Source organism: Rhineura floridana, chromosome 14, assembly GCF_030035675.1.
Source record: "Rhineura floridana isolate rRhiFlo1 chromosome 14, rRhiFlo1.hap2, whole genome shotgun sequence".
In the NCBI taxonomy this organism is placed as follows: domain Eukaryota; kingdom Metazoa; phylum Chordata; class Lepidosauria; order Squamata; family Rhineuridae; genus Rhineura; species Rhineura floridana.
The window spans coordinates 3,648,404-3,673,232 of NC_084493.1; the positions used below are offsets into that span (position 1 = coordinate 3,648,404).

Sequence of the window (24,829 nt, forward strand, 5' to 3'; positions counted from 1 at the left end):
ATCCGGCAACACCCAGAGGGCCACAGGTTCCCCACCAGTCTTAAAAAAGGTGGCACCCTTGAGATTTATACCACTAATGCACCCAATATTTTGGGCCCTAAAAAGTGCATAACACTTGGCTGCCTGAACCAGGGAAATTGCAAACATTTGGTAAAGAACTCTTAATGAAGCAGGAAATGTTTGCTCAATGGAAAGCGCACCCACTTACGGTCTTTGGGAATCCGGTTCTCTATGTTGATTTTGTTAATCCTTTCTTCCACCTAAAAATGAGCAAGGCCGTTTTTGAGAGCGTTAGTGCCATTTGGATACTGGTCACTGACTTTCAGGACATACCTCTGCCAACGCACACACACACACAGAGAGGTGAGCTGAACACGACGGACTTTTTAAACCGCTACTACCCAGCCCTTCAATAGCACAGTTCAAGCGTTCAAAGTGCTGCAAACGCACACATCATGATTTCACTTAGTTATTTCAACAATTTATATCCCGCTTCTTTACAATAGTCCCTAAGGGGGTGCAACAAACTCAATACCATGAAAATAAAAATGAGTGAAACTATAAAATCGAAATTCATGCATCTGAGCCAGCGGGGGGGGGGGGGGAGAATCAGTATCAGTGACTCCCCCAAAGACCTCAGTGGTTGGGCACAAGAGATCAGGAGGCCCTTAAGGTATCCTAGACGCAATGTGTTAAGGGCCTTGTAACCTTGCAAGAACCTTGAACCTGGCCCAGTAATGTACAGGCAGCCAGGGCAAGCTTTTAAGCACCGGAGTTACATGCTGGCGATAAACTGTCTCCATAAACAGTCTAGCCGCAGTGTTTTGGGCAGCTAAAGCCTCCACACCAGCAGCTCTGTACACTGCATGGGCAGCCTTGAAGCTTGCACGATCTACTTCTCTGCATTTGTTTTATTTATAAAAATATGTGTATACTGCTATTCGTATAAGACAATATCAAAGCAGTTTTCAACACTCATACATGTAATAAAAAATATGTAAAACTTTAAAATCAGAAAACACTGACAAACTATGACAGAAAGGTATTTCCTAATTGCCTGCATAAACTTGGCAGCATGGAAACGTTTTCAGCAGGCATTTCAATGTTAAAACAGAAGGGGCCTGCTGAATCTCTGTTGGCAGAGCGTTCCACAGGACTGGGCCGAGGACACTAAAGGCTCTGTTTCTTGTTGCTGTCAAATGAGCCTTGCCAACACGGGGAACCACCAACGACGCTCCTGCAGATTACCTCTTTCGCTAGAATCCCGAGGGCCATCAATTATTTTACACCATCGGCTGCAAACCAACAGTTCAGCCAAGCAGACTTGCCCTATGTCCTTCTGAAACAGGGATGGGATGGGGCACAATGTGGATCACTGGGTGGGCTTTACCTTGGCTTTCAGCTCCATCTCTGCATCTGACTCATCCAGCCAGCGATCAAAATCAGGAGCAAGAAAAAGCGGCCGCTTCTCCTGCTTGGTCAGCCGCTCCCACCACTGGCTCTCCTTTTTCATCACCGTGATGTTCAGCTGCCTCTGGGTCATTTTATATGCTGGCTGGGGAAAAAAGACAACCACCACAGACGTGAACCTACCTGGACCCTTAGACCTTCTTCAGAGGCCCTTCTCCAGGTCCCCCCTCTGAGGGAGGCTCAGATGGTGGGGACAAAGGAGAGGGTCTTTTCAGTTGTGGCTCCCCATCTGTGGAATGTGCTCCCCAGCGGTCCACCTGGCGCCTTCACTGACATCTTTTCAGCACCAGGTAATGACATCTTTTTTCCAGTGGCTCAGTGAGATGCTGTTACTTTTATTAGTGTGCTGCCAAAGGTTTCTGTGGCTGTATGGGGGTGGTTATTGTGGTTTTTTTGGTATGGTATATTTACTTTTGTTTTTAACAATGTGGCAAGTTTGCTTGAAGATCTTCAAGTAAGATGCAACGAATAAATTCTATTATTATTCATCAACCAGTAGAAACCAGAAGCTTGTTTTAAGGGAGGTATACTTTACTGAAAACAAGACACTCATACATGCTGTCACAGTTGTGCAGAACTTGCACAATTACTTAATACGGTAAACAATGCTTCAGCCCTGCAAATACTTCTACACCAAGCGACTAGTTCACAGCTTTCTGAACTGAATTTTAAGATTTGTAATGAAAGCCATTACTGGATCTCTCGGAACTCTGAAGATTAAGGGTATGGAAATTTCCTGTAAAATTCCCTAAATATTCAGCCATCAATTCCTCCTGTATTTCCTGCTAAGTTTGGCACACAGCACTCTAATTTTGTAAAAAGAACCTCAGCCTCAAAATGACTCCGTAATGACAACTGTAGGCAGAATACATCTCGTAGAATACATCTCATTCAGTGGCAAAAATAAAGAGGGCACCATGACCTTGAAAAAGTTTCCAAAGGAGGGAGAAAAAAATACCTTTGCTGTAGATACATTTCAACATGCTTAATGACTTTGCAAAATATCAACAAAATCCATGGCTATGATGCAATCCTTCTTTGTTAATTTGGCATGGAATGTCCTATTTTCCACACAGGAAGCAGGAAGCCTCTCTTACTTTCAGGCCATTAGTTTGTCCCAGATGGCTGTTAGCCTGACAGCGGAAACTATGGCTTATCAGATGAACCAGGCCAACATTGTCAATATTTGTGGAGTGATTTATATACAGATAAACCATCCTCTCTCGTTTCAAAGTAATTTAGCAACATCTAAGGTTAGACTCAGAGCAGACCTATTTCAAGGGGTCTTCTTTGAATATGACTAACCTTGGTATCATCCGCTGTCTTTTATAACTTGTTTTGGTCGCTTTGTAAAACTAGTTGTGCATATTGCCAGCAACCATACCCTTTTATAGCATATGATTATTTAATCGTGCTTTTATCTCACTGAAGCATGTGTAACGTTGGAAAACATGACCTACGAGGACTAGCTAAAAGAGTTGGATATGTTTGCATAGAGCCAAGAAGATGGGGGGGGGGGGAGAGACATATCTCCCAATATCTACATACATGATGTTCTGGGCCACTGAATTTCACCGGGGTAGAGTGGGCATGCAAAAAAATCCCTCATATTTGACCCTTGAATCAGCATGTATGCAAGGTATGAAAATACTCAAAATGCACTTGTTTTATAGTTTGGGGAGTGTTTAGCAACGCCACAAAAATATGGTCTTGATATTCAAATCCCAGGACAACTGCTGTAGCTAGAGCAAATCTCATTCTTTGGCAGAAAGAGCATGCACAGGTTTTACAAGAAATGTGTGCTTGAACAAATTTTCAGAGGGATATGGTCTGGTCTGCAGTGGTTGTGATTAATAATAATAATATGCAAAATATTGTTTTTGTTATGCTTGTAGTCACATTTCAACATGTACAACGGCTCTGCAAATGTTCAACGAAATCCACTGTTATAATGCAACCCTCATGCACCAAATTTTGTTGATTTGGCAGGGAATACCCCAGAAAGCATGATCAAGTGCAAAGTTGTCAGGTGCAAAGTGCGGGTTCTACTCAGCATGGTTAATTCCACTACATCTTGATTTCTGTAAGGTGAAGCCTGAAGTTTCTGGAAGCAGTAGGTGGGTTCTGTTTATCAGGGTTCTGAACTCTATAGCTGCAACTGAGTTTTTGGCACAGAAATCGGAATTGCTCAAGCTTCAAAAAGTGCTTTGACATTTCTAATTCCTGCAGACAGCAAGGGATAATGAAGAACCAGTCCTGCAGATTTTCACATCCAAGTAGTCAGGCAGACATTGTGGGAAATTTGAGCCATGTATCTGATACTTAACGTGGCTGCAAGGAACTCTCTAGCAGAAGCAGAACACTCTAGAATGCTTTCATGTAGGTCAAAGAGAGTTTTGCTCACAGCGGGAATTGAGAGGGAAACTTTATTAGCTAGCACCACAATCTGCGCACTACATTCCGGGACTGGACTAACCAGAATTTCTAGTGAGGATGTGAAAACCACTGAGCAATCCAACACCACTGATTTTATCTACAGAGAAGCTGGGCCACACCGTCGTTCGCTCTAACAGCAAACTCAGGTGGCGGAGTGCCAAGAAGACTGGAGTGAAAAGGGTGTTAGGAATAAAATCAGAGGCACTTGTGAGGCTTTGTGAGCCAAAGTTGCAAAGCACGATGGAACTCTGATGGAACAGGAGGGGGAGCACAGCTGCTCTAAGTTTCGTTTCGTTTCCTGGGAATTTAGCCCTGGAGGTGCCTGCAAGTCGGCAATAATGTTTTCAGAAGATAATAAACTGAGCTGTCCTTGAGTGTTTTCTTCTCCTTGATGAATACAAGAAGGGCATCACCGAAAATCAAGGGAGATGTATAAGCAGCCAACGACAGCATGGCGTATCAGGATGGAGAGGGGCGCAGCAAGACACTGGCTAGGTTGGCGCAGTGCAAATGCACCAGTGGAGCCCATCTGGTGCTCCTGCCAGAATGTTGGCACCAGGCCAGCCTCTCCCACTGCTGTGCTCCCCCCTTTCTCTGTCCCTGACAGAGGCCACCTGAGCAGCAAACTCCCACCGTGGTGTCTGCTGACAGGTATAACCATGCTCAGGGACACTCCAAATGTTGCACAAGCAAGAAAAAATAACCACCCTCAAAGGGCAAAGATCCCAAACACAGTCCGTCTGGAGAGCACCACATTGGGTATCCCTGCAGTAGGTGCACTGTCCTTGCAAATTAACCGCAACAGGAAACAGAAGCCCTTACCTGTGGCTCCACTGGTGAGAGGAACTCAATTTGAAATTGGTACACGTTGTCTCCCTTCGCGCCATGGCCTTGAGCTAGGGGGGGAAAAGAGACCACCCGGAAATATGAATTGTACTGCAGAATTCTAGACAGAGAGAATATTCTGCAGGTGAATTACAGCTACGCTTATCCTCCCCTAATCGCACATTAGCTGCTTCTCAGGAGGCTTTCTAAGCCAATTGTCAAAATGTTGCCCTTGTGCTTTTACAGGAAAACAAAAAAAGGGCCCTCCCTGCACAGAGGCAAGTTTAGAAATGGAGAAACGCGGAGAGAGAAATTGGAAACAAGCAACCATCACCAGGGATTGGGCCTTTCCTGGCCACAGCGATGAATCCAGGTGCACCCCTTACCCTGCCGGTCAAAGCAAGCAGCCCAAAGCCTGACAGTCCTGGTGTCAAGGAATTCCCACGACCCATAATTTACATTGACAGTATATCCTCATCATGCATTTCAAGATAGTAAGTGTGCCTGATACTGACTGACACACACGCACCCCTTTACCTATAATGAGAGATACTTAAATACTTAAAGGCAGGCCTTTATTTTTATGCAAGTACTGCTGTTCTGTTATTTATTTATTTACATTTATCTATTTATTTACTTATTATTTGATTTATATCCCACCCGTCCTCCCAGCAGGAGCCCAGAGCCCACTGAAGACCTTCTTCCTCTAACAAGGCTTTTGGGATCTTTCCCAATCTAAATCTGTATTGGAATTGTGTTAAGATGTTTTAATTGCTTAATTGTTCCTGTGTTTGCCACCCTGGACTCCTTTGAGCACGGTATACACATTTTATAAATAACAGCACCCACAATGAAGTGTCATTCCTTGAAGCCTTTAGACACCAGGCTAAACGCATTGTCTCTGCTGCTCAAAGCAAGAAAAAATGCATTTACATAGGAATCTGCTTACTTTCAAATTTGAATGTTAGTTCCTAATCCAACAGCAACAGTACACGGAGTGCTTGAGAAGACAGAACATTACCATCAGGGTTGCTTACGTTCATCGGGGCCGAATAGGGAAATAATGGTTCAATTTGATTCAATAAGACTTACTCTCAGGTAAGTGTGTGTTGGATGGGAGTAAGTCCCATTGAACCCAATGGAGCTTACTTCTGAGTAGACATGTTTTGGACTGCAGCCCAAGTAAGGCATTTTATAGATAGCGTCTTGTATGTTAAAAATTTACCATGAGGATTAAAAACATGAGTTCTTAAAATGCAAAGGGGTACAAAAAAGGGGGTTTTTTTGTCCCCCCCTCCCGCCCCCAAAAAAGGTTTATTAAAAGAGTCATGAAAAAAAACAGGTGATACAAAACATGTTACATATTATTTACCAATTCTATATTGTTATTTCCTTTGTAAAATACTGTAGTCTTTACACTCTTTGTATACCTAGGAGGAAGTCAATGTCTATTTATTCAACAGAGTAATCCAACTCAGGGGAAGCCAGCGTAAGTTGTTCCAGAGCAAGAGAAGCCAGTGTAAAGTTCCAGCACGTCCAACTGCTGTTCAGAAGCCTCTGGGTTGCCTCAACACCAGCTCAGCTGGAAGCTACTCCAGGGACCAGAAAGTAAAAGCCTGCTCTCCCAAATGCCCCTACCGGGGAGTGAGCCCTCTCCATTTTCTATTGTATTTATTTTCTTAGGCCAACCCTTTTCCCACCATAACTTTGGCTGAATTGGGACCTGCAGGAGCATTCTGAACATGAGCTGGATGTGGCCTGAGTCTCCTCACCTCAGCCCCTCCCGACACCCCCAGAATGCCCCTTTTTCAGGCCTTACGCTGGCTTCACTTAACTGAGCTGGGACCCAGCCGGCTCACCTGGAGATCCACCACATCCAACTTCGCTCAGCCTGGTGTAAATGCTTTCGGGCACAAACCACAGATCACAGCGTGAAAGGAAAAGGAGATGGGAGGGAAGAAGGGGAAAAAATAGCAAGCTCAGGCACTATCTCTTACGTTATAAGAGATGAACACAGCCTTATGTCTAAAGGCTTCAAGGAGCGACACTTTATTGTTGTTGTTAGACAGTTGCGTGTTCACAACCATAAACTAGGGAACAGCAGATCTGGTAGTTTCATAAGAACATAAGAAGAGTCTGCTGGATCAGGCCAGTGGCCCATCTAGTCCAGCAACCTGTTCTCACAGCGGCCAACCAGGTGCCTGGGGGAAGCCCGCAAGCAGGACCCGAGTGCAAGAACACTCTCCCCTCCTGAGGCTTCCGGCAACTGGTTTTCAGAAGCATGCTGCCTCTGACTAGGGTGGCAGAGCACAGCCATCATGGCTAGTAGCCATTGATAGCCCTGTCCTCCATGAATTTGTCTAATCTGTTTCAATACTGTTTGGCTCAACAAAAGCAACTGGCGAGCCACATCAAAACCCCAAATTTCTCCAAGAAAACATCATAAAAGCATAGCAAAAATTGACCTACCTTTGAAATGGAGCACATTATCCTTAATTGTGATGTCAGGACTCTGCGGGGAGAGAAAGATGTTGTTGGAACTGAGAGGGGTTTCATGGTGCTATTAACCCTTTCGCTTGGATTTAAATGACCCGAGATGCTGTTGCATAAGGTCCTAAATACTTTCTGCATGTACTATGGCAAGGATGGCGGTGAGCTTCAGCATGGCCAAAAAGTGACCTGGATACAACTAGCTGTCATACATCTTTCTGGGTGTATCACAGAAGGGACTCTCTGAGTAGAGCAGCCTTCGCCAACCTGCTGCCCTCCAGATGTTGCTGGGCTACACCTCTTGTCGGCTGCAGTGAGGACAGCCATGCAGGCTGGGTCTGATGGGAGTTGTGGTCCAACAACATCTAGAGGACACCAGGTTGGCAAAGGGTGGGTTACAGGAAACAGAAGATCTCCCAGTTGCAGGGGTGTAGTCATCTGGGGTCTCAGGGGTGTCTTAGACCCCTTACTTTTTGGGGAGCAGAATGGGGACACTGAGGGGGCCAGGCCCTACAGAAGGGGGTCATCAAGGCTGCAATGTGGGGGGGAAGTGGGGATAAAGCAGAATTCCTCATCCCCCATTAAGAATGGGCAGAAGGAACTCTGCAGGGAGGATAATCAGGGTAAAACCCGATTCTGCTCCCTCCACAAACCTCGCAGCAGTGCAAGCCCTTTCCGGCAGTGACCATGCCAAGGTCCAACGCAAGATCTATGGGGCAGCTCTCCTGCAGGACAAGGGCTGGAAGAGGGGCAGAACTGCCCGGATGCGTTTGTGCGTGTAGACACGTGCATGCGGAGGGCTGGAGCCTCTAGCACACCGATCTTCAACGGGTGGGTTTGAGGAACCCACCACCAGGTTGCAGCCTGATCCACGGCGGGTCGCAACAAGCAGCACAATAGCCGCACAAATATATGGCAAAAATATTAAGAAATGGATTGTTTGGATTGAGAGCGAGTCCCTGCCTAGGTCTGCACAGGTGGAAGGCCACTACTCTAGATCAGAGGGACAGCCCGGTTTCTGCCTGAATCTTTCCACGTTGTCTGCCCAACTGAAAACCACCGTACTAAGTAAAAGCAGCAGCCACATGCATGGGCCTTAAGCCGGCCTTGCGAACAGCCTCCAGAGAGCCGATATCGTGATACCCAATAAAGCAAGCGCTGCGGAAGGAAACGGCGCAAGAATGACTGGGCATCCAAGCGGCTGGGCGCTTGCCCGTCGCTGAGTCCGGGGGAGGGGAGTCAGCCAACAGCCCTACGCCCGGCTGCCTAGAAGACACGATGTGTGGGGGGGGATGTCCCAGAATTCCTTGCAGGTGCCCAGCACAGGAGGGGGGAGGGGGGAGGGGGGAGGGGGGAGGGGGGAGGGGGGCCCACCCCCTCCTCCCGGGTTTTCCCTTCTAACTCGCCGGCCGGCGGGCCGGTCGCTGCTGACCTGGACGTCGCTGAGTTCCACGCGCAGGTAGAGCTGGTGGTGCCGCTGCGCCCAATGCACCTGCGGGGTGAGGCTGGCGCTCGGCGGCATCCTCGCTTCTTGCAGCAAGCACGCAGGCAGGCAGGCAGGCCAGGGAGCGAGCAAGAGGGCGGGCAAAGGGGCGGCACTGAAGGCGCCTGCGGCTCGAGAGAGCGCTTGCCCGTGCACGCCCTTCCGCGCCCTCCCGAGGAGTCCGCCGCGCTGCGTCTCGTTGCGCGCCGGAATAGGCTGGCCCGCTTCCGACAGCGGCGGCTGGGCAGTTTGCAAAGCGCCCTGCGGTTGTTTGAATGCTCGCGAGCCAGGCCTTCTTTCCTGGGCGGGTGCTAGCTTTCTCTTTGCAGGGAGTTGTGTGCCGTCTCTCTTGTTTTACGGGGAGGGGAAGAGGCAGCTCGGGAAGGGGCCCACTGGGGGAGAGTCCGCTGCCTGCTCAGGAGACCTGGGCCGCCTCGTCCCGCAGCTGCGTGCGTAAAATGCCCACAGCCGGCCCTCGCCTGCCCACCTGTTTTCTTACAACCCGTCTAATGGGTCAGGACTGGCAGGATGGGGCCCGAAGTAGAATGAGTTGGCTCCGCCTCCCATTGGCTCTGGCTCCACCTACTGGTGGGGCTCCCTGCCTTACGCCCCACCAGTCCCAATGGGCACCAGCCGCCGCTGTGACACAGATAGTGTACAGCCCTGGGCTCCTGCCGGGAGGAAGCGAGGGATATAAATCAAATAATAAATGCAGACGCGCGCATTTTACAGTTGAGTTTCGGGGGGGGGGGAGGAAGGCGACTAATAAATATAACCAATAATAATAAATTCCGCAGATGTGTGCATAGCACATCTATATTTGTGCATGTCAGAGCGAGCGAGCGCCTCTTTTATTTTATTTATTTATTATTTGATGTATATCCCGCCCTTCCTCCCAGCAGGAGCCCAGGGCGGCTCTTCCGCCAAAAAAGCCTCCCGGAGCGCAGCTCCCAAATGTCGGGGACCACTTTGACAAGACCTATTTCTATACTGCCATATCATAAAAAGAAAAACATCGGTGAGTGTGTGTACAGCATAAAAGCACGCTGAAAAGCAATGCAAATACAAAACACGACCTGCAAAATAAAGACGAACTGAAATATCTTCGTCTTGCGCTTCAGCCAGGAAAGGGTCTCCGGGCAAAGTCTGGAAAACAAACCAAAAGAAAAATATCTGCGGGCACCAGGGCTTGGAGGGCGCCCCGCAGCTCCAACCCGGGCAAGTAGCCTTCCCCGAGGGAGGGGGCAGCTCGCCTGCGCCTGCTCCCGATTCTCTCCCTCCTCCCTCTCCTTGCAACTCGCGCTCCCTCCGTGCCCGGCGGGGGCAGTGTACGGAGCGAGCCGGCTCCGGCAGGGCGTGGGGCGCCGCTCCTGCAGCCGGAGGGAGACGAGGAAGCGGAAGCGCCGCTGCAAGGAGAATACCCGCAGCAGCAGCGGCGGCAGAGCCGGAGCCAGGGGAGGACCCGGCCAGGGACACGCCGCCCCCGTGAGTAGCCCCCGAGGGAGACGCTGGAGAGGTGCCGGCCTGCGCGCCCCCTTTCAAGATCCCTCCAGGGAGGGGACCTCCTCTCCCTTCCCCGCCCTGCCAAGGGCTGCTGGACTGTGCCAAGCTGGAGAGCGTTGCCCTGCGCGCCCTTGGCCCCCTCCCTGCCGCCTGGCCCAGGCCGGGCGGCGATTCTCATCTGGTTGCCAACCAGGGCACGCGGTGTTGGGTTTTTACGCGCAGATCTCTCTTCCATCCATCGGCCCCGGGCAGGAGCGTATTCCGGGGAACGTTTGGCTAGGCGCAGAAGGCGGGAGGGGGAGAATTGGGAGCAGGCGCTAGTGACCTGCGCCCTCCCTCGGCGAAGGCTGCCTGCCCGGGCTGGAGCTGCGGCGCCCCGGAGAGGAGGAGAGGGCGCCCTCCAAGCCCAGGTGCACATCTCCACCCGCCCATCCACCCCCGGTCGCATCTGGCCTCCGTGCCCAAAGAAGGCGGCCCAGGGCTGGCAGATATGCTGCCCTCAACCCACCCGGTAGGGAGCGGAAGGGCCATGGCTCGGGGGGTCTCCGGAACGGGTTAGGAATGCCCCTGTCTGAAATTCTGGAGATCCGCTGCCGGTCAGTGTAGCTAGTCTGAGCTAAGTGGTCAAGTAGCCTTTTCCGCCACAGCCCTGAGGGCAGGGGTCCTTTTTGTACTTGTAGGGAAAGAATGGCAGTGCATCTGCTTGGCATGCAGAAGGCCTTAGGCCCAGGTTGGCAGCTCCAGATAGGATTGGGAAAGCGTTCCTGTCGGGAGCATCTGCTCTGTGTGCAAAAGGTGCCTGGCTCAAGCCCTGGCATCGCCAGGTAGGGCTCAGTCCCCTGTCTGAACCCCCGGAGAGTTGCTGCCAGTCAGCGTAGACAGTACTGAGCTAGATGGGCCAATAGGTCTGGCCCAGTAAAAGGCATCCTGTGCCTTTGGGGAAGGGTCGTGGCTCAGTGGTTAGAGCATCTGCCTTACATGCAGAAGGTCCCAGTTTCAGTCCCAGTGGCATCCCCAGGTAGGGTGGGAGGGAATCCTGGCTGAAACCCTGAAGGAACATAGGAGGAGCACAAGAACGCAGAAACCTTCCTTATACCCAATCTGGCCATTGGTCCATCTAGGTTAGTATTGTCTACACTGACTGGCAGCAGCTTTCCCGGATTTTGGATGGGATTTTCTCTTAGCTCTACCTGTAGATGCCGGGGATTGAGCCTGGGACATTCCGCATGCAAGGCAGATGCCCTGCCACGAAGCGACAGCCCTTCCCCAAACCAAGAAGGATTTTTCAGGTTCCACCAAGATCTGCACTCGGATTACTGGGCCGCATCCTCACCAGACATTTATTCCACTTTAAACAGCCGTGGCTTCCCCCAAAGAATCCTGGGAAGTGTAATTTGGGAAGGGTGCTGAGTGTGTGCTATTCCCCTGACAGAGCTCCAGTGGCCAGAGTGGCTTAACAATCAGCCTCTCTTCCCAGAGGATCCTGGGAAATGGAGCTCTGTGAGGGGAATAGCAGTCGCCTAACAGCTCTCAGTACCCTTCACAAGCTACACTTCCCAGAATTCCTTGGGGCAAGCCATGGCTGTTTAAAGTGGACCTCAGAGTCCAGACTGCTAACCGTTACACCATTGAACCGCCCTGCCAGTCAGTGTAGACAGTAGTGAGCTAGATGGACCAGTGCTCAGAGTCCGCATAAGGCAGCATCCGATGTTCCTGTGCCTTTGAGGACGGGGTGTGGCTCCGTGGTAGAGCGTGTCCTGCATGCAGAAGGTCCCAGGTTCTAGGGCTGGGAGAAACTCCCTGTCTGAAATCCCAGAGAGTCGCTGCCAGTCAGTGTAGACAGTACTGAGCTACATGGACCAGCGATCTGACCTCGGTATAAGGAGTTTCCTGTGACCGTAAGAACAGGCAGTGCTCCAGCACGGTAGAAGGTGCTCCGCTTAGCGGTGGAGAACATGAGCGCTGCTGAAGGAGTTTCTTGGGTTTCCCTTCCAGAAACCAACATGCAACATGGCAGCCGCCATGGAGACTGAGCAGTCAGGCCTCGAAATCTTTGAAACGGCTGAGCGCCGGGAGAATGCGGCACCGGGAGAGAGAGCCAAGCTGGAACCTTACTACGTGGAGAGGTACTCCTGGAGTCACCTGAAGAAGCTGCTGGCGGACACCAGGAAGTACCATGGCTGCCTGATGGCCAAAGCGCCCCACGATTTCACCTTCGTGAAGAGGAACGATCCAGAAGGGCCCCACTCGGACAGGGTCTATTACCTTGGTAAGTTGGACAGCTTTGAAACTGTGTCCTATTCCCAAAAAAGATAATATCAAGGCGGTGTTGAATTCCAGGTGTGTCTTTTTATTTATTTAAGTTGTTGTTTTTAATCCCTGCATTTCAGTCATAGAAAGGCTGCCAGAGTAACTTACAAATCGCTGCAAACATGACAGTGTGTGTCCTCAGGCTTACAATCTGTTGAGACACGGCGCAAAAGGAAAGTGGGTTGGGAGGGAGGAGGAAATAAACAGTCAGGTGCAAGTTGTTAGAAGTTGTTCTGATAATCAGATGGGGTAGAAAAAATGAGGAGAGCAAGTGTCAAAAGTTGCTGTTTATTATTTTGTAAATACATTTCTACCCTGCATAAAATGAAGGGCTAGTTCTCCACAAGGCACCTTACAATTAAAAAAAACACAATTGACAAAGAACATAATAAAAATAGCATAATATAAAATCATATACAAGGAGTCAGCAAAAAAAAATCAATAAGAAAAATAAAAACAAGTCTTTAGGACGTACTTAAAGGCTGCAAGAGAGCGGGGAGGGCAAGACATATATCCTATATCCAGGCATATGATTTAGTTACATTTGGAGGGTAAATAATGTTGTGTAAAGATGATAAACTAGATTGACCCTCAGTCTTACCCAGTGAGGCTCATGTTCAATTCTTACTTTTTTAGGTTTGCGGTAATATGCAGATTTATTTAAATTGAATTAGTTAAAAAGCAAATGATATAATCTGTCACTTGTTCTTTGATTTATTAGCTGAATGATGAATAGTGGCAACGATACTAACGAAAAATAAACATCAAAGGGGCATCAGAAAAGGTTTTATTTTGGAAATTATCTTCATGGTGGCAGTTCTTGTTTTTAAAGCCCACAACAGCATTTGACTTCGGTCTTGTTCCTCTGCCTGGCTTTGTGCTAACGAGAAAAATCTGCATTATGTTTTGTTTTTAATATTTAGCAATGTCCGGTGAGAACAGGGAAAACACACTTTTCTATTCCGAGATTCCCAAAACCGTAAACAAGGCTGCAGTTCTTATGCTCTCCTGGAAGCCTCTCTTGGATCTTTTTCAGGTACGTGACTTGGCTGAATCTTCCACATTTCATTCATGTCTTCCCCCACCCCTTCTGCTTCCCAGTGGATATTTTTCCAGGTAGGTGTGTTCCCAGTTCGAAGGACCTGCTGCAGTTCTTAAAGGTGAAAGTTATTAGCAAGGAGTCGCAAAGGGAGTCTTAATAGCTCTGATGCACGTTCCAGCTCTCCTCCTACCTAGCCACACCCTTCGCCGATTAAAGCATTCTCTGCTCTAAGATTTTTAGGTCTTACGCATTTTGTAAACTGCCCTTTTTGCAGACAGCTCCTCCTATTATTATTATTTATTAAATTTATATCTTGCCCTTCTTCCCAGTAGGAGCCCAGGGCGACAGACAAAATAATAACGCTCTAAAACATCAAAAAACAGACTATAAAATATATTAAAACCAAAACACCTTTAAAAACATATTAAACCAAAACATCTTTAAAAGCGTCTATTTCAAAAACCTTTAAATCCATCTTAAATAGCAATTATAACACAGATGCAGAGTTCTATCTACTTGAAGAGCGTTTAATATACTGCTTGCCTTGGTATGGGGTGCAGTAGTTTTTTAAGGACAAGCAAAAGGTACGAGATAGCAATTATGGGTGCTGTTAAGTTGTTTACTCCAAGTAAACCCACTGCAGTCAGTGGACTTCCATATAAATGGCAATACAGTAGGGCCCCGCTTTACAGCGTTCCGCTAATACAGCAGTTGTGAATTGTAGAAAGGCCCCGCTTTACAGCGCTTGTTCCGCTTTTACGGCGGTTTTTTGCCGCCGGGCGCCATTTTGGTCAATGTAAGTCAATGGGATCCGCTTTACAGCGGTTTTCGCTTTACAGCGGGGGTCCGGAACGTAACCCGCTGTATGAGCGGAGCCCTACTGTAAATGTAGAAACAGGTGGTAGATCATTCCATGCACACATACACACACATTTACCCTTCTTGCTTTTCCTCCCGGTCAGGCCAGCCTAGATTATGGGATGTATTCTCGTGAGGAGGAGTTGCTGCGGGAAAGGAAGCGCATTGGGACAATTGGTATCGCCTCTTACGATTATCACCAAGAAAGTGGTACGTTCCTGTTCCAAGCCGGCAGTGGAATTTACCACGTGAAAGATGGGGGGCCCCACGGGTTCACGGTGAGTAGAAGGGCTGGTGGAAATCTCTGTTGTCATAAGAGGTGGCTGGGTTTGCTGACAACCTGGGCTCTTCTGAACTGCTCTTTGCCCTGGGTCTTAGGTACTTTGCCCTCGGGAGGGAGAGGGTGAAAGAGAAAGTGCGGTCTCCATCTGGGTGCTGCAAGTGGAGTAAACATTTTGCCAGTAGCCTGAACTACTGGGGGTGAAATGTGTTGCTGATCCCCACCCATCCTCTGAGATCCCCTGGAGGGGCTTTTCTCCAGTCTCCTCCCCCCCCCCATAACTAGAACTTTGGACCATCCAATTAAGCTGAATGTTGGAAGATTCAGGACAGACAAAAGAAAGAACTACTTCACATGAAAACTGCAATGAACTGCCTTCAAGTCGCTTCTGACTTATGGCGACCCTGTGAATAGGGTTTTCATGGTAAGCGCCATTCAGAGGTGGTTTCCCATTGCCTTCCTCTGAGGCTGAGAGGCAGTGACTGGCCCAAGGTCACCCAGTGAGCTTCATGGCTGTGTGGGGATTCGAACCCTGTTCTCCCAGGTTGTAGTCCAGCACCTTAACCACTACGCCACACTGTCTCTCTTCACATAGCACAGAGTTAAAACTACGGAATTCACTCTCAGAGGTTGTGGTTCTTCTGCTTCATTGCATGGCCCAATTGGTGTCTGGTGTTATTACACCGATAAGAACAGATTATTTGTTTGAAAGTATTATTATTTATTGGAATACTGCAGTGTTGCTTTAAATTGTGTTTGTGAGATCATATTGTTGTGAGCCCCTGGACTGCCTTTCGCAAAGGAAGATTGTTCTATACATTTGAAATAATAAATAAATAATCCATTTTCTACACATCGTTTATTATTATTTATTATCATCATTATTATCATTTTTATTATTTACTTTTCCTTCAAGGAGCACAGTGTGCTGTACATGGATGTTCCCTTCCTCAATTTATCCTCACAATGGCCTTGTGAGGTAGGTTAGGCTATGAGACAGTGACTGGCCCAAGGTAACCCAGGGAACTTCATGGTTCCGTGGGGATTTGAACCCTGGTCCCACAAGCTTCTAATCCAGCCACTATATTATTATTTGCTGCTGTTATTATTATCATTTGGATTTATTATCTACCCTTCACTATCAGGTCCCAGAGCGGATTAGAACAATTTAAAATTCAGTATTAAAAGCAGTTTAGAACAAAGTACGGTAACAGAAATAGGGTAGGAATTACGATCCTCTATTACACCTCCCCTTTTTCTCGCCTTTTTTCTAAGCCAATAAAGCCCAACTTTCACCACAGTCTGGCCTCTTTCTACAAGGCGTTCTCAGAGCCTCAGGGGAGCATCTCACTGGTTCAACAGAGCCCTTTCGTATTTTCTTTTCCTCCCCCGGCCATTCTTGCAGAAACAGCCCTTGAGGCCCAATTTGGTGGAGACGAGTTGTCCAAACATACGGATGGATCCCAAGCTCTGCCCGGCAGATCCCAATTGGATCGCGTTTATCCACAGCAACGACATCTGGATCTCCAGTCTAGCAACCAAAGAAGAAAGGAGAGTGACATTTGTGCACAAAGGTAAGGTGGCCTCAGGTGCGGTGCCAGGTTTGTTTGTTTCTTAAGCAGATTTTCCAACTGCACAAACTCCCCATCAGACACCTCACACTCAAAAACAAAAAAAAGCATTGAAGAAATGCAGGGCGTGCTTTGCTGGTTGCTTACATGTCTCAGTGGCAGATCCTCCACAGGAGTTGGTAGTCCTTACCTACTATACAGAAGTGACTCATTTATAACTCTGCCTTAGTTCAGTAACTAACAGGCACTTTAAGGGTATTTCCGAGGATGTGACAAACCATTACCAGCCCCAAGATAAAGGTGCAGAAGAGGAGGTTCTGGCCAAAAAGCTTCGGCTAGGGGGCGGTATACAATAAATAAATAAATAAAAGAACAGAAAAAGGTCTAATATGGTTTGGACAGCTTGTTTTATGTATGGGAACGATGCACATTCTACCCTTACATAATTTGCGTACCTGCTGCCCCTGCCGTTGCCTGACCTTTAAGTGCTCACACCTTAGTTGTCTCATTCCCCCACCCCTGTTTTTCAAACTGCACGTTATCGGCTTTCCAGCTGCGCAACATTTTTTTTTCCAGTTCCACGTTTTGTGTCCAGCTGCACACTAAAAAACAAACACTTGGCACGGTGGTGTGACAAATGTGGCTTCCACAAAAGCAGCAGAAATTCACTCAGGTAGAGCATGTGGGGGAAGAGGAGGAGGTTTGTCAGCTTTACACGTGAGCCAGCAGCCCACTGGGTGACCCACTCCACTCCTCACGGGCAGAGATAATTCGGCAGAATAGGACGGCCATACGCCTTAGAAGATTTATAAAGCACTTCATTCAAAAAGCTCTCCAAGCAGAGCGCAAATAAAATTAGAGATAAAACACAGCTAAAGGCCACAGCCCAGTGAAAAAGCCAATGTATATAAAACCATCATCCTAAAAAGCAAGTATGTCTAAAAGCAAATGTACTTAGAACCATCATCATTAACGAAAAAGGTAAACTAAATAAAACTTTTAAAACAGGTATAGATAGCTAAATGACATGTCTGGGGAGGCTTGCTGGAACAGAAGTGTTTTCAGCAGGTGTCTAAAATAATATAGTGAGGGTGCCTGCTTACCTGTCCATAGGGAGGGAGTTTCAAAACACGGGCTGCTATGCTGAAGGGCAGATTGTTCACACATGCAGAACAGACATTAGGACTGTGCACACACTGTACATATAAAGCACCTTTTCTCCCCCCCCAGCAAGAACCATGGGAACTGTAGTTTGCCCCTCACAAAGTTATAATTCTTAGCACCCTTATCAAACTACAGTTCTCCTGGTTTTTGAGGAGGAAATATGCTTAAAATGTATGGTGTGTATGCAGCCAGTTGCTCTTATAAAAGTGCAAGTTCTGCAAATTGAAGCGGTCAAATAGGCATATATGGGACCAGGCGATCCCTTAAGTGGAAGCTCTGCACCCCTCTTCCTCTGAGAGTCCTTGTCATTCTATGTAGAATAATTATGGGCATTTTATGGGTTACCATGCACGTGACAAGCTTTTCATAGGTGTTTTCTTTTTCTCAGAAAAATAATGTTTGTTGCCTTGCCCTTGTAGAATTTGCCAACATTGAAGAGGACCCCAAGTCAGCTGGAGTGGCTACCTTTGTGCTACAGGAGGAGTTTGATAGATACACTGGCTACTGGTGGTGCCCGGATGCTGAGACAAGTAAGTATGAAAAAATCCGACAAGCCTAGGAAGCACCTCAACCAACCCCTGGTGTTTGAGGCAGACCTGCGTTTGCTTTTATTGCACATTTTCCATGTGTTGTGACAGAGTACTTGCTGTGCAAAGCTGCTCCCAGCCTTTGGTCCTGGAGAGGCGTTTGCAAGTAGCGTTATGTCCTATTTTATTTTTAAGGTTCCTGGAACGGGTTGCTACACGGGCTGTCTTGCATTCACAGAAACAAAAAGCCCTTCACCCTGCATACTATTAATAATAATAATAAATTTTATTTTTCAGCTGCCTATCTGTCCGGGTTAGGGACACTCTAGGCGACGAACAACAGAATAAAGCAATACATATACATCAACATAATCAAATTTTAAGCTAAAGAAACCATCCGTTAATTCAATTATAACATAAATTAATCTGTCCCAATCTTGTAGGCCTGCCTGAACATCCAGGTCTTCAAGGCTTGGCGATAGCTGGACAAGGAGGGAGCATGTCTGAGATCAAAAGGGAGGGAGTTCCAGAGGGTGGGGGCCACAACAGAGAATGCCCTCTCTCTGGTCCGCACCAGCCTGGCTGTTCTCACAGGTGGGACCGAGAGAAGGTCTTGCGAGGCTGATCTCGTCAGGCGGCACAATTGGTGATTCTGGAGGCGTTCCTTCAGATATACTGGGCCGAAACCGTATAGGGTTTTAAAGGTCAACACCAACACCTTGAATTGGGCCCTGTAGACAACTGGTAACCAGTGAAGATCTAATAACACTGGGGTGATATGCTCCCAGCGACGGCTATGCGTAATCAAGCGTGCCGCCGCATTCTGTACCAGCTGTAATTTCCGGACCGTTTTCAAGGGTAACTCCACGTAGAGCGCATTGCAGTAGTCTAAGCGAGAGGAGACCAGGGCATGTATCACCTGAGGGAGCAGGTGAACAGGAAGATAGGGACGCATATGTAATTATTTATTTGGCTCAGTCTGTTTATATTCCACTTCTCTGAGTGTTCTGCTCCGGACAGATAGGAACCTGGTTAAAACTGCCAGTCATAAAACTCAAACAAGGTGCTTGTAGCTCAGTGGTAGAGCCCTTGCTTTGCATGCAGAAGGTTCCAGGTTCAATCTTCGGCATCTCCAGCAAGGGTTAGGAAAGGCGCCCCTGCCTGAAATCCTGGAGAGCCGCTGCAAGACATAACTGAGCTAGATGGACCAAATGGTCTGTCTCGCTATAAGGCAGCATCCTCTGCTCAACAACAACAACAAAATGTCACGTTGCCGTTTTTATTGTTTGTAAGCTGCTTTGGGATTCATTTGAATGGAAAGAGGCATAGGAAATCAGTTTTAAAAAACACATTAAAATCTTGAAGCGGACAGCAGATCAATTCATCATTTCTGTGTGGTGCTGTTTTTTTGCAGACAAAACTGTCAGTTCAGAAATGGAGATAGATGCCTCACTCGTGTCAAATGAGGACATGGCTAGTTCCGTCAAGGGATCTTTTATGTTTGCTTCAAAATCGGGGGGGGGGGGCGCGGACAAACCTAGGCTTCTGAAGTTTGGTGGGAGGGCTTGTTTGAGGCTGCTTTTTCAGGCAGAGGCCAAGGTCTAATAACTCAGATCCAACCTGACGTCAACTGAACAGATCGTTATCTGGAGAGTTAATTAAGTGAAATGTGTTGATTCTTCTCGTTAGCTGTTGATGGAGGCAAAATTCTTAGAATTCTGTATGAAGAGAATGACGAGTCAGAGGTGGAGATCATTCATGTCGCATCCCCCATGTTGGAGACAAGGAGGACAGATTCCTTTCGGTACCCCAAAACAGGTGAGAGATTCTGCTATTGCATTGAGTAGAGGCTCAGACAAGGGTAGCTTAACTCTAGTTAAAACAACCAGCAGTTCTTTTCCATTTTTCTGTGAATCAGCACTGAAGATTTACTTTTTGACTTTAGAAGTATTTCTGAACTGTTTAATAAATTTTAAAACTTTCTAAGCTGTGTACTAGTCAACATAAAAACACTAAAAAAAATAGTAAAAACAGGGATGAAAACCATACAAAGGTACCAGTGGTACAGGAGCAAACATGGATTAGGGAAAGCCTGGATAAAAAGATATTTCTTTACAAGACGTCTTGAGCAAATAATTGATGATGCTTCACATATGGCAGAGGAAAAGGCATTTCCGGGTCATCTGAAGAGGGAAATCTCATCAGGAGGTCTGTTCCACACAGCATAGGAAGTGGACCTTTAGTGTAGTGGCACCAATCCTTTGGAATTCCCTCCCCTTAAATATTAGACAGGCGCCATCTCTGTTATCTTTTTGGTACCTACTGAAGACCTTCCTCTTTCAACAAGCCTTTTAAGTAGAGACTTTATCCCAGTCTATGTCTGTGCTGGAATTGTTTCTAGGTGTTTTTTAAAGATGTATTAAAGATGTTTAAAATATTTGTTTTTGAAGATGTTTTGTTTTTAAGATGATTTAGTGTTTTTGTTTGCTGCCCTAGGCTCCTTCTGGGAGGAGGGGTGGGATATAAATATTGTTGTTGTTGTTATTAAATTTCAAAGTGTAGGGACAACAGTAGAGAATGCCCATTTTCAGGCCACTGCCCTGTGTTATTCTGTAAATTGTTGTGCATTGCAAAATTCCTTTGTGACCGTTGGTTGTTATCTTCCATTCTAGGCACTGCTAACCCCAAAGTAACTTTCAAGTTGTCCGAAATAACAATCAATGCTGATGGCAGAGTAAGTCTGTTGTTTTGTTTCTTATAAATCTGGTTTTTAAGTCCCTGTGGTATGGCTGTTAGCTTTAATTATGTGTACGATGGCTGTGTTTGTTCTGTGCTGTATATAGCATTTTATTGTACTGCTTTTGTATTTGACGCTGGTTGTATCCAGTTTATTGCATCATGCCTTGAAATATATTTTTATTGATAACGACAGCTAGAGACTTTATTTCATGAGGCATCTCATAAATATAATAGATGAAATATACCACGAATTCCTTTTCCAAGATGGAATTCCACGCCCCCCCTTAACCCGACCCCCAATGCTTAATAAATCCAGGTTCTAGTTGTTAGCCTGTTAACATCAATAGCTTTGGGATAGCTTTTCTAATTGATATTGCTCCCCCCCTCATCTCTTGACAGATTTCAGACGTTGTGGATAAAGAACTTGTCCAACCTTTCGAGATCCTGTTTGAAGGTGTAGAGTATATTGCCAGAGCAGGATGGACGCGAGAGGGGAAATTGTGAGTCTTCTACTTTTGCCTGTTGGAAGAGTCATAGAACCATAGAATAGTAGAGTTCGAAGGGGCCTATAAGGCCATCAAGTCCAACCCTCTGCTCAATGCAGGAAATTCAGGACAGACAAAAGAAAGTACTTCTTCACACTGTGGAATTCACTCTGACAAGAGGCAGTGATGGCCACCAACTTGGATGGCTTTAAAAGAGGATTAGACAAATCCATGGAGGGTAAAGGCTAACAAAAAAGGCTACTAGCCATGATGGCTACGTTCTGCCTCCACCATCCGTTTCTGAATACCAAAATACTGCATACCAGCTTCTGGAAACCAGTCCGGTTTCCAAAACTGAATACCAAACTCCATTCCAAAAGTGAATGGAGGAAGGGAGAGTGCTCTTGCAGGCTTCCTTCCCATAACGGGCAGTCGGGTTGGCCACTGTGAGAACAGGGGGCTGGACTAGATGGGCCCCTTTGGCCTGATCCAGCTTCAGGGCTCTTCTTAAGTTCTTATGATGTGAAATCCGCCTTCTTCAGCTATTCCAAAAGGTCTGTGCGTAATTGTTGTTTACTGCTGAGCACCCATTTCTAAGATCTTCCTTGGAAGCAAGTCCCATCAGCACTACCCGTGGGGCTTGCAGCGATAGGGGCGCTCGTGTTGTGACCACCATGCTCAGTATTAGCTGCTGCCATGTTCTGATTCTCCTCCTCTTCCCTCGATAGTGCCTGGGCCATCTTCCTTGATCGCTCCCAAACACGGCTCCAGATTGTGCTTCTCCCCTCTGCTTTATTTATACCCGTGGAAGAGGATGCCATGGAGCGGCAGAAACTCTTAGATGCTGTGCCTGACTCTGTTACACCATTGATAATTTATGAAGAAACAACAGACATCTGGATAAATGTAAGAATTTATCATCTTGGGCTAAGACCCAGATATTGCTTGCTAGAAGCCTCCACATTCCCACCTGGGGCAGCATTCCAGGGGGCTCAGACTAGTGATGGGTGGAGCCAGAGGCAAAAGTGAGTGGAGCAGTGGAGGTGACTCTTAACTTTTAGACAGTATACTTAAGTTCCAGCCACTGAATTTCACATATCAGGTTGCGCTAACCAGCCCAGTTTTGCTAGTGGCTGTATTTGTGGCTAACGCTAAACCATGGTTTAGCACTAGGTGGAACAGCATGTTAATGTTAAACCATGGTTTAGCACTAGGTGGAACAGCATGTAGAATTAGACCATGGTTTAGCACTATGTGGAAGAGCATGCAAAATTAGACCATTGTTTAGCACTACATGGAAGAGCATGTAAAATTAGACCATGGTTTAGCACTATGTGGAAGAGCATGTAAAATTAGACCATAGTTTAGCACTACTCTTTGTAGCCAGGAGGAGGACTTTTGCAGAGCTTAGTTTCACTTTTAAAGAGTCCCAGCTTAGCTTTAATGTTTGAACAAGGGATGCTGTTTTTTAAAAAACGTTTTGTAACAAGCCAATGCCAAGCCATGGGATATGAAGCTAGCTTGCTTCACTAACGAGATTTTGTTTTAAACCAAGACTCCTGGTTCAAGCAAAATGCTAACAAGGGATTCTTTCGGAGTGAAACCAAACTCTGCCAAGACCCTCTTCTCGACTGTGCTGAGGGAGGAGAGGGGTGTGGGTGCCTGATACTTTGCTTGGACTCATTCATATAATATTAAACCACGGTTTGGAGCGGCATTCAGCCTTGTCCACATAGCATTAAACTATGGTTTAGTGTTTTGTGTGAACCGGCCCAGTCTCTGCCGTGAAATTTCAGCCCTCCTGTATTTCAACAGATCCATGATATCTTCCACGTTTTCCCCCAAACCCATGAGGAGGAGATAGAGTTCATCTTTGCCTCCGAGTGCAAAACGGGATTCCGGCATCTGTACAGAATCGCAACCACTTTGAAGGAGAGCAGATACAAGCGCTCGTGCGGACGACTCCCTGCGCCAAGTAACCAGTTTTAAGCATTTTGCCCCCAACTTCTGATGAAACAGAATAAACTGCGTCAGAGAGTTGAGGGTATTCCTCAACTGTTGGGGAAAGGCCAGAGCTCAGTGGTTAGAGCATCCTCTTTGCATGTGGAAGGGTCCCCGGTTCAATCCCTGCTGGCATCTCCAGGAAGGTTCCTGGAGGTGTTTTTTTAAAGTCAGGTTAGCATTTTAGTAAGGCAGTGATCCATTAGGCTATAAGTATTCTGCATTTCCACTAGTTGGCTTGCACCACACTTTTTAAAAATGGAACAAAGTAAGCTGCTAGTCCTTATGGTTCTGAAGATAAGCTTGATGTATTGTGGGAAGTATCAGGAGAAATCTCTGTAGCCGAAGACTAAGGATAAGTGTTAGTGCTTCTGCTGTTACCTCCTTGCCCATCCTCCTACTCTGGGAATACAGGAAATTGTCTTATCCTGAGTCTGGCCATTGGTCTATCTAGCTCCCTATTGTCTACACTGAGTGGCAGCGGCTCTCCAGGGTTTCAGGCAGGAGTCTTTCCCAGCCCTACCTGGAGATGCTATCAGGAATTGAACCTGGGACCGTCAGTGTGCAAGGCGGATGCTCTGTCACTGAGCCGCTGCCCTTCCCCATAGCTGGCAGAGAACAGGATGCAGATTAAGCAAACGTTTCTATCATTTAGACTGGAGAACTTGACAGGGCAGATTGAAACTGGTTTGTCTCCCTAGTGCTAGCTAAGCAGAGGGCCAGACCTGGACTTTCCACTTAGAATCATAGAATCGTAGAGTTGGAAGGGGCCTATAAGGCCATCAAGTCCAGCCCCCTGATCAATGCAGGAATCCAAATCAAAGCTTTCCCAACAGATGGCTGTCCAGCTGCCTCTTGAATGCCTCCAGTGTCGGAGAGCCCACTACCTCTCTAGGTAATTGGTTCCATTGTCATACCGCTCTATCATTTAGGAGGTTTTTCCTGATGTTCAGTCAAAATCTGGCTTCCTGCAACATGAGCCAATTATTCTGCGCTCTGGGATGGTGGAGAAGAGGTCCCAGCCCTCCTCTGTGTGGCAACCTTTCATGTACTTGAAGAGTGCTATCATATCTCCCCTCAGTCTTCTCTTCTCCAGGCTTAACATGCCCAGTTCTTTCCATCTCTCCTCATAGGGCTTTGTTTCCAGTCCACTGATCATCCTCATTGCTCTCCTCTGAAACTGTTACAGTGCAGTGTCCAGAACTGGATGCAGTACTCAAGTTGAGGCCTAACCAGTGCCAAATAGAGTAGAACTAATACATCAGGCGATTTGGAAACTATACTTCTGTTAATGCAGCCTAAAACAGCATTTGCTTTTTTTGCAGCCACATTGCACTGTTGGCTCATATTCAGCTTACGATCAACAACAATCCCAAGATCCTTGTAAACCCAAGGATCCCAGGTCCCAATCTCAGGCAGTATAAGCCTCTTAGCGAAATGCTCACCGAGGGCAGGGTTGCAGGTGCAGCACAGTGTAAGCAAAGCAAGGTCAAGCACGGAGAATGGGTCTCAGGTGCAAAATGCGTTCCAGAGGCAAGGTCAGGCAGCCATCCAAGGTCAGCGTCACAGGGAGTTCAGGCAAGGTACAACACAGCAAGGGGTTGGGAAAGTAGAATCTGGAGCCGGAGACCTGTGTTATTTCCAG

The 24,829-nt window shown here is 47.2% G+C and overlaps 2 protein-coding genes across 7 annotated transcripts in view; one reads left to right on the top strand and one right to left on the bottom strand.

Annotated features, from left to right (window-relative positions):
- Positions 1-9,236, bottom strand: part of HACD3 (3-hydroxyacyl-CoA dehydratase 3) — a 19,298-nt gene extending 10,062 nt beyond the window's left edge. The window contains exons 1-5 of one of the 2 annotated variants that reach the window (XM_061595692.1): positions 8,654-9,236; positions 7,201-7,243; positions 4,729-4,802; positions 1,391-1,555; positions 209-260 (exon numbers count right to left, since the gene is read on the bottom strand). In XM_061595692.1, the coding sequence (XP_061451676.1) occupies positions 209-260; positions 1,391-1,555; positions 4,729-4,802; positions 7,201-7,243; positions 8,654-8,743 (424 nt within the window). In that variant the 5' untranslated portion in view covers positions 8,744-9,236. Of the gene's footprint in view, positions 1-208; positions 261-1,390; positions 1,556-4,728; positions 4,803-7,200; positions 7,244-8,286; positions 8,449-8,653 lie in introns of those variants that run through there. The other variant, XM_061595693.1, reaches the window with a different exon arrangement.
- The window catches only part of DPP8 (dipeptidyl peptidase 8), a 31,484-nt gene continuing 15,245 nt past the window's right edge, over positions 8,591-24,829 (top strand). For 2 of the 5 annotated variants that reach the window (XR_009759017.1, XM_061595681.1), the window contains exons 1-12: positions 8,638-8,680; positions 9,604-9,722; positions 12,203-12,476; positions 13,441-13,553; positions 14,522-14,695; positions 16,103-16,271; positions 17,852-17,962; positions 19,649-19,777; positions 20,632-20,693; positions 21,098-21,198; positions 21,912-22,089; positions 22,999-23,158. Coding sequence is in view for 4 of the 5 variants with exons in the window: in XM_061595681.1 (XP_061451665.1) it covers positions 12,218-12,476; positions 13,441-13,553; positions 14,522-14,695; positions 16,103-16,271; positions 17,852-17,962; positions 19,649-19,777; positions 20,632-20,693; positions 21,098-21,198; positions 21,912-22,089; positions 22,999-23,158 (1,456 nt within the window). In the remaining variant the exon portion in view is untranslated. Of the gene's footprint in view, positions 8,681-9,603; positions 9,723-9,977; positions 10,190-12,202; positions 12,477-13,440; positions 13,554-14,521; positions 14,696-16,102; positions 16,272-17,851; positions 17,963-19,648; positions 19,778-20,631; positions 20,694-21,097; positions 21,199-21,911; positions 22,090-22,998; positions 23,159-24,829 lie in introns of those variants that run through there. The other 3 variants (XM_061595683.1, XM_061595684.1, XM_061595682.1) reach the window with 3 other exon arrangements.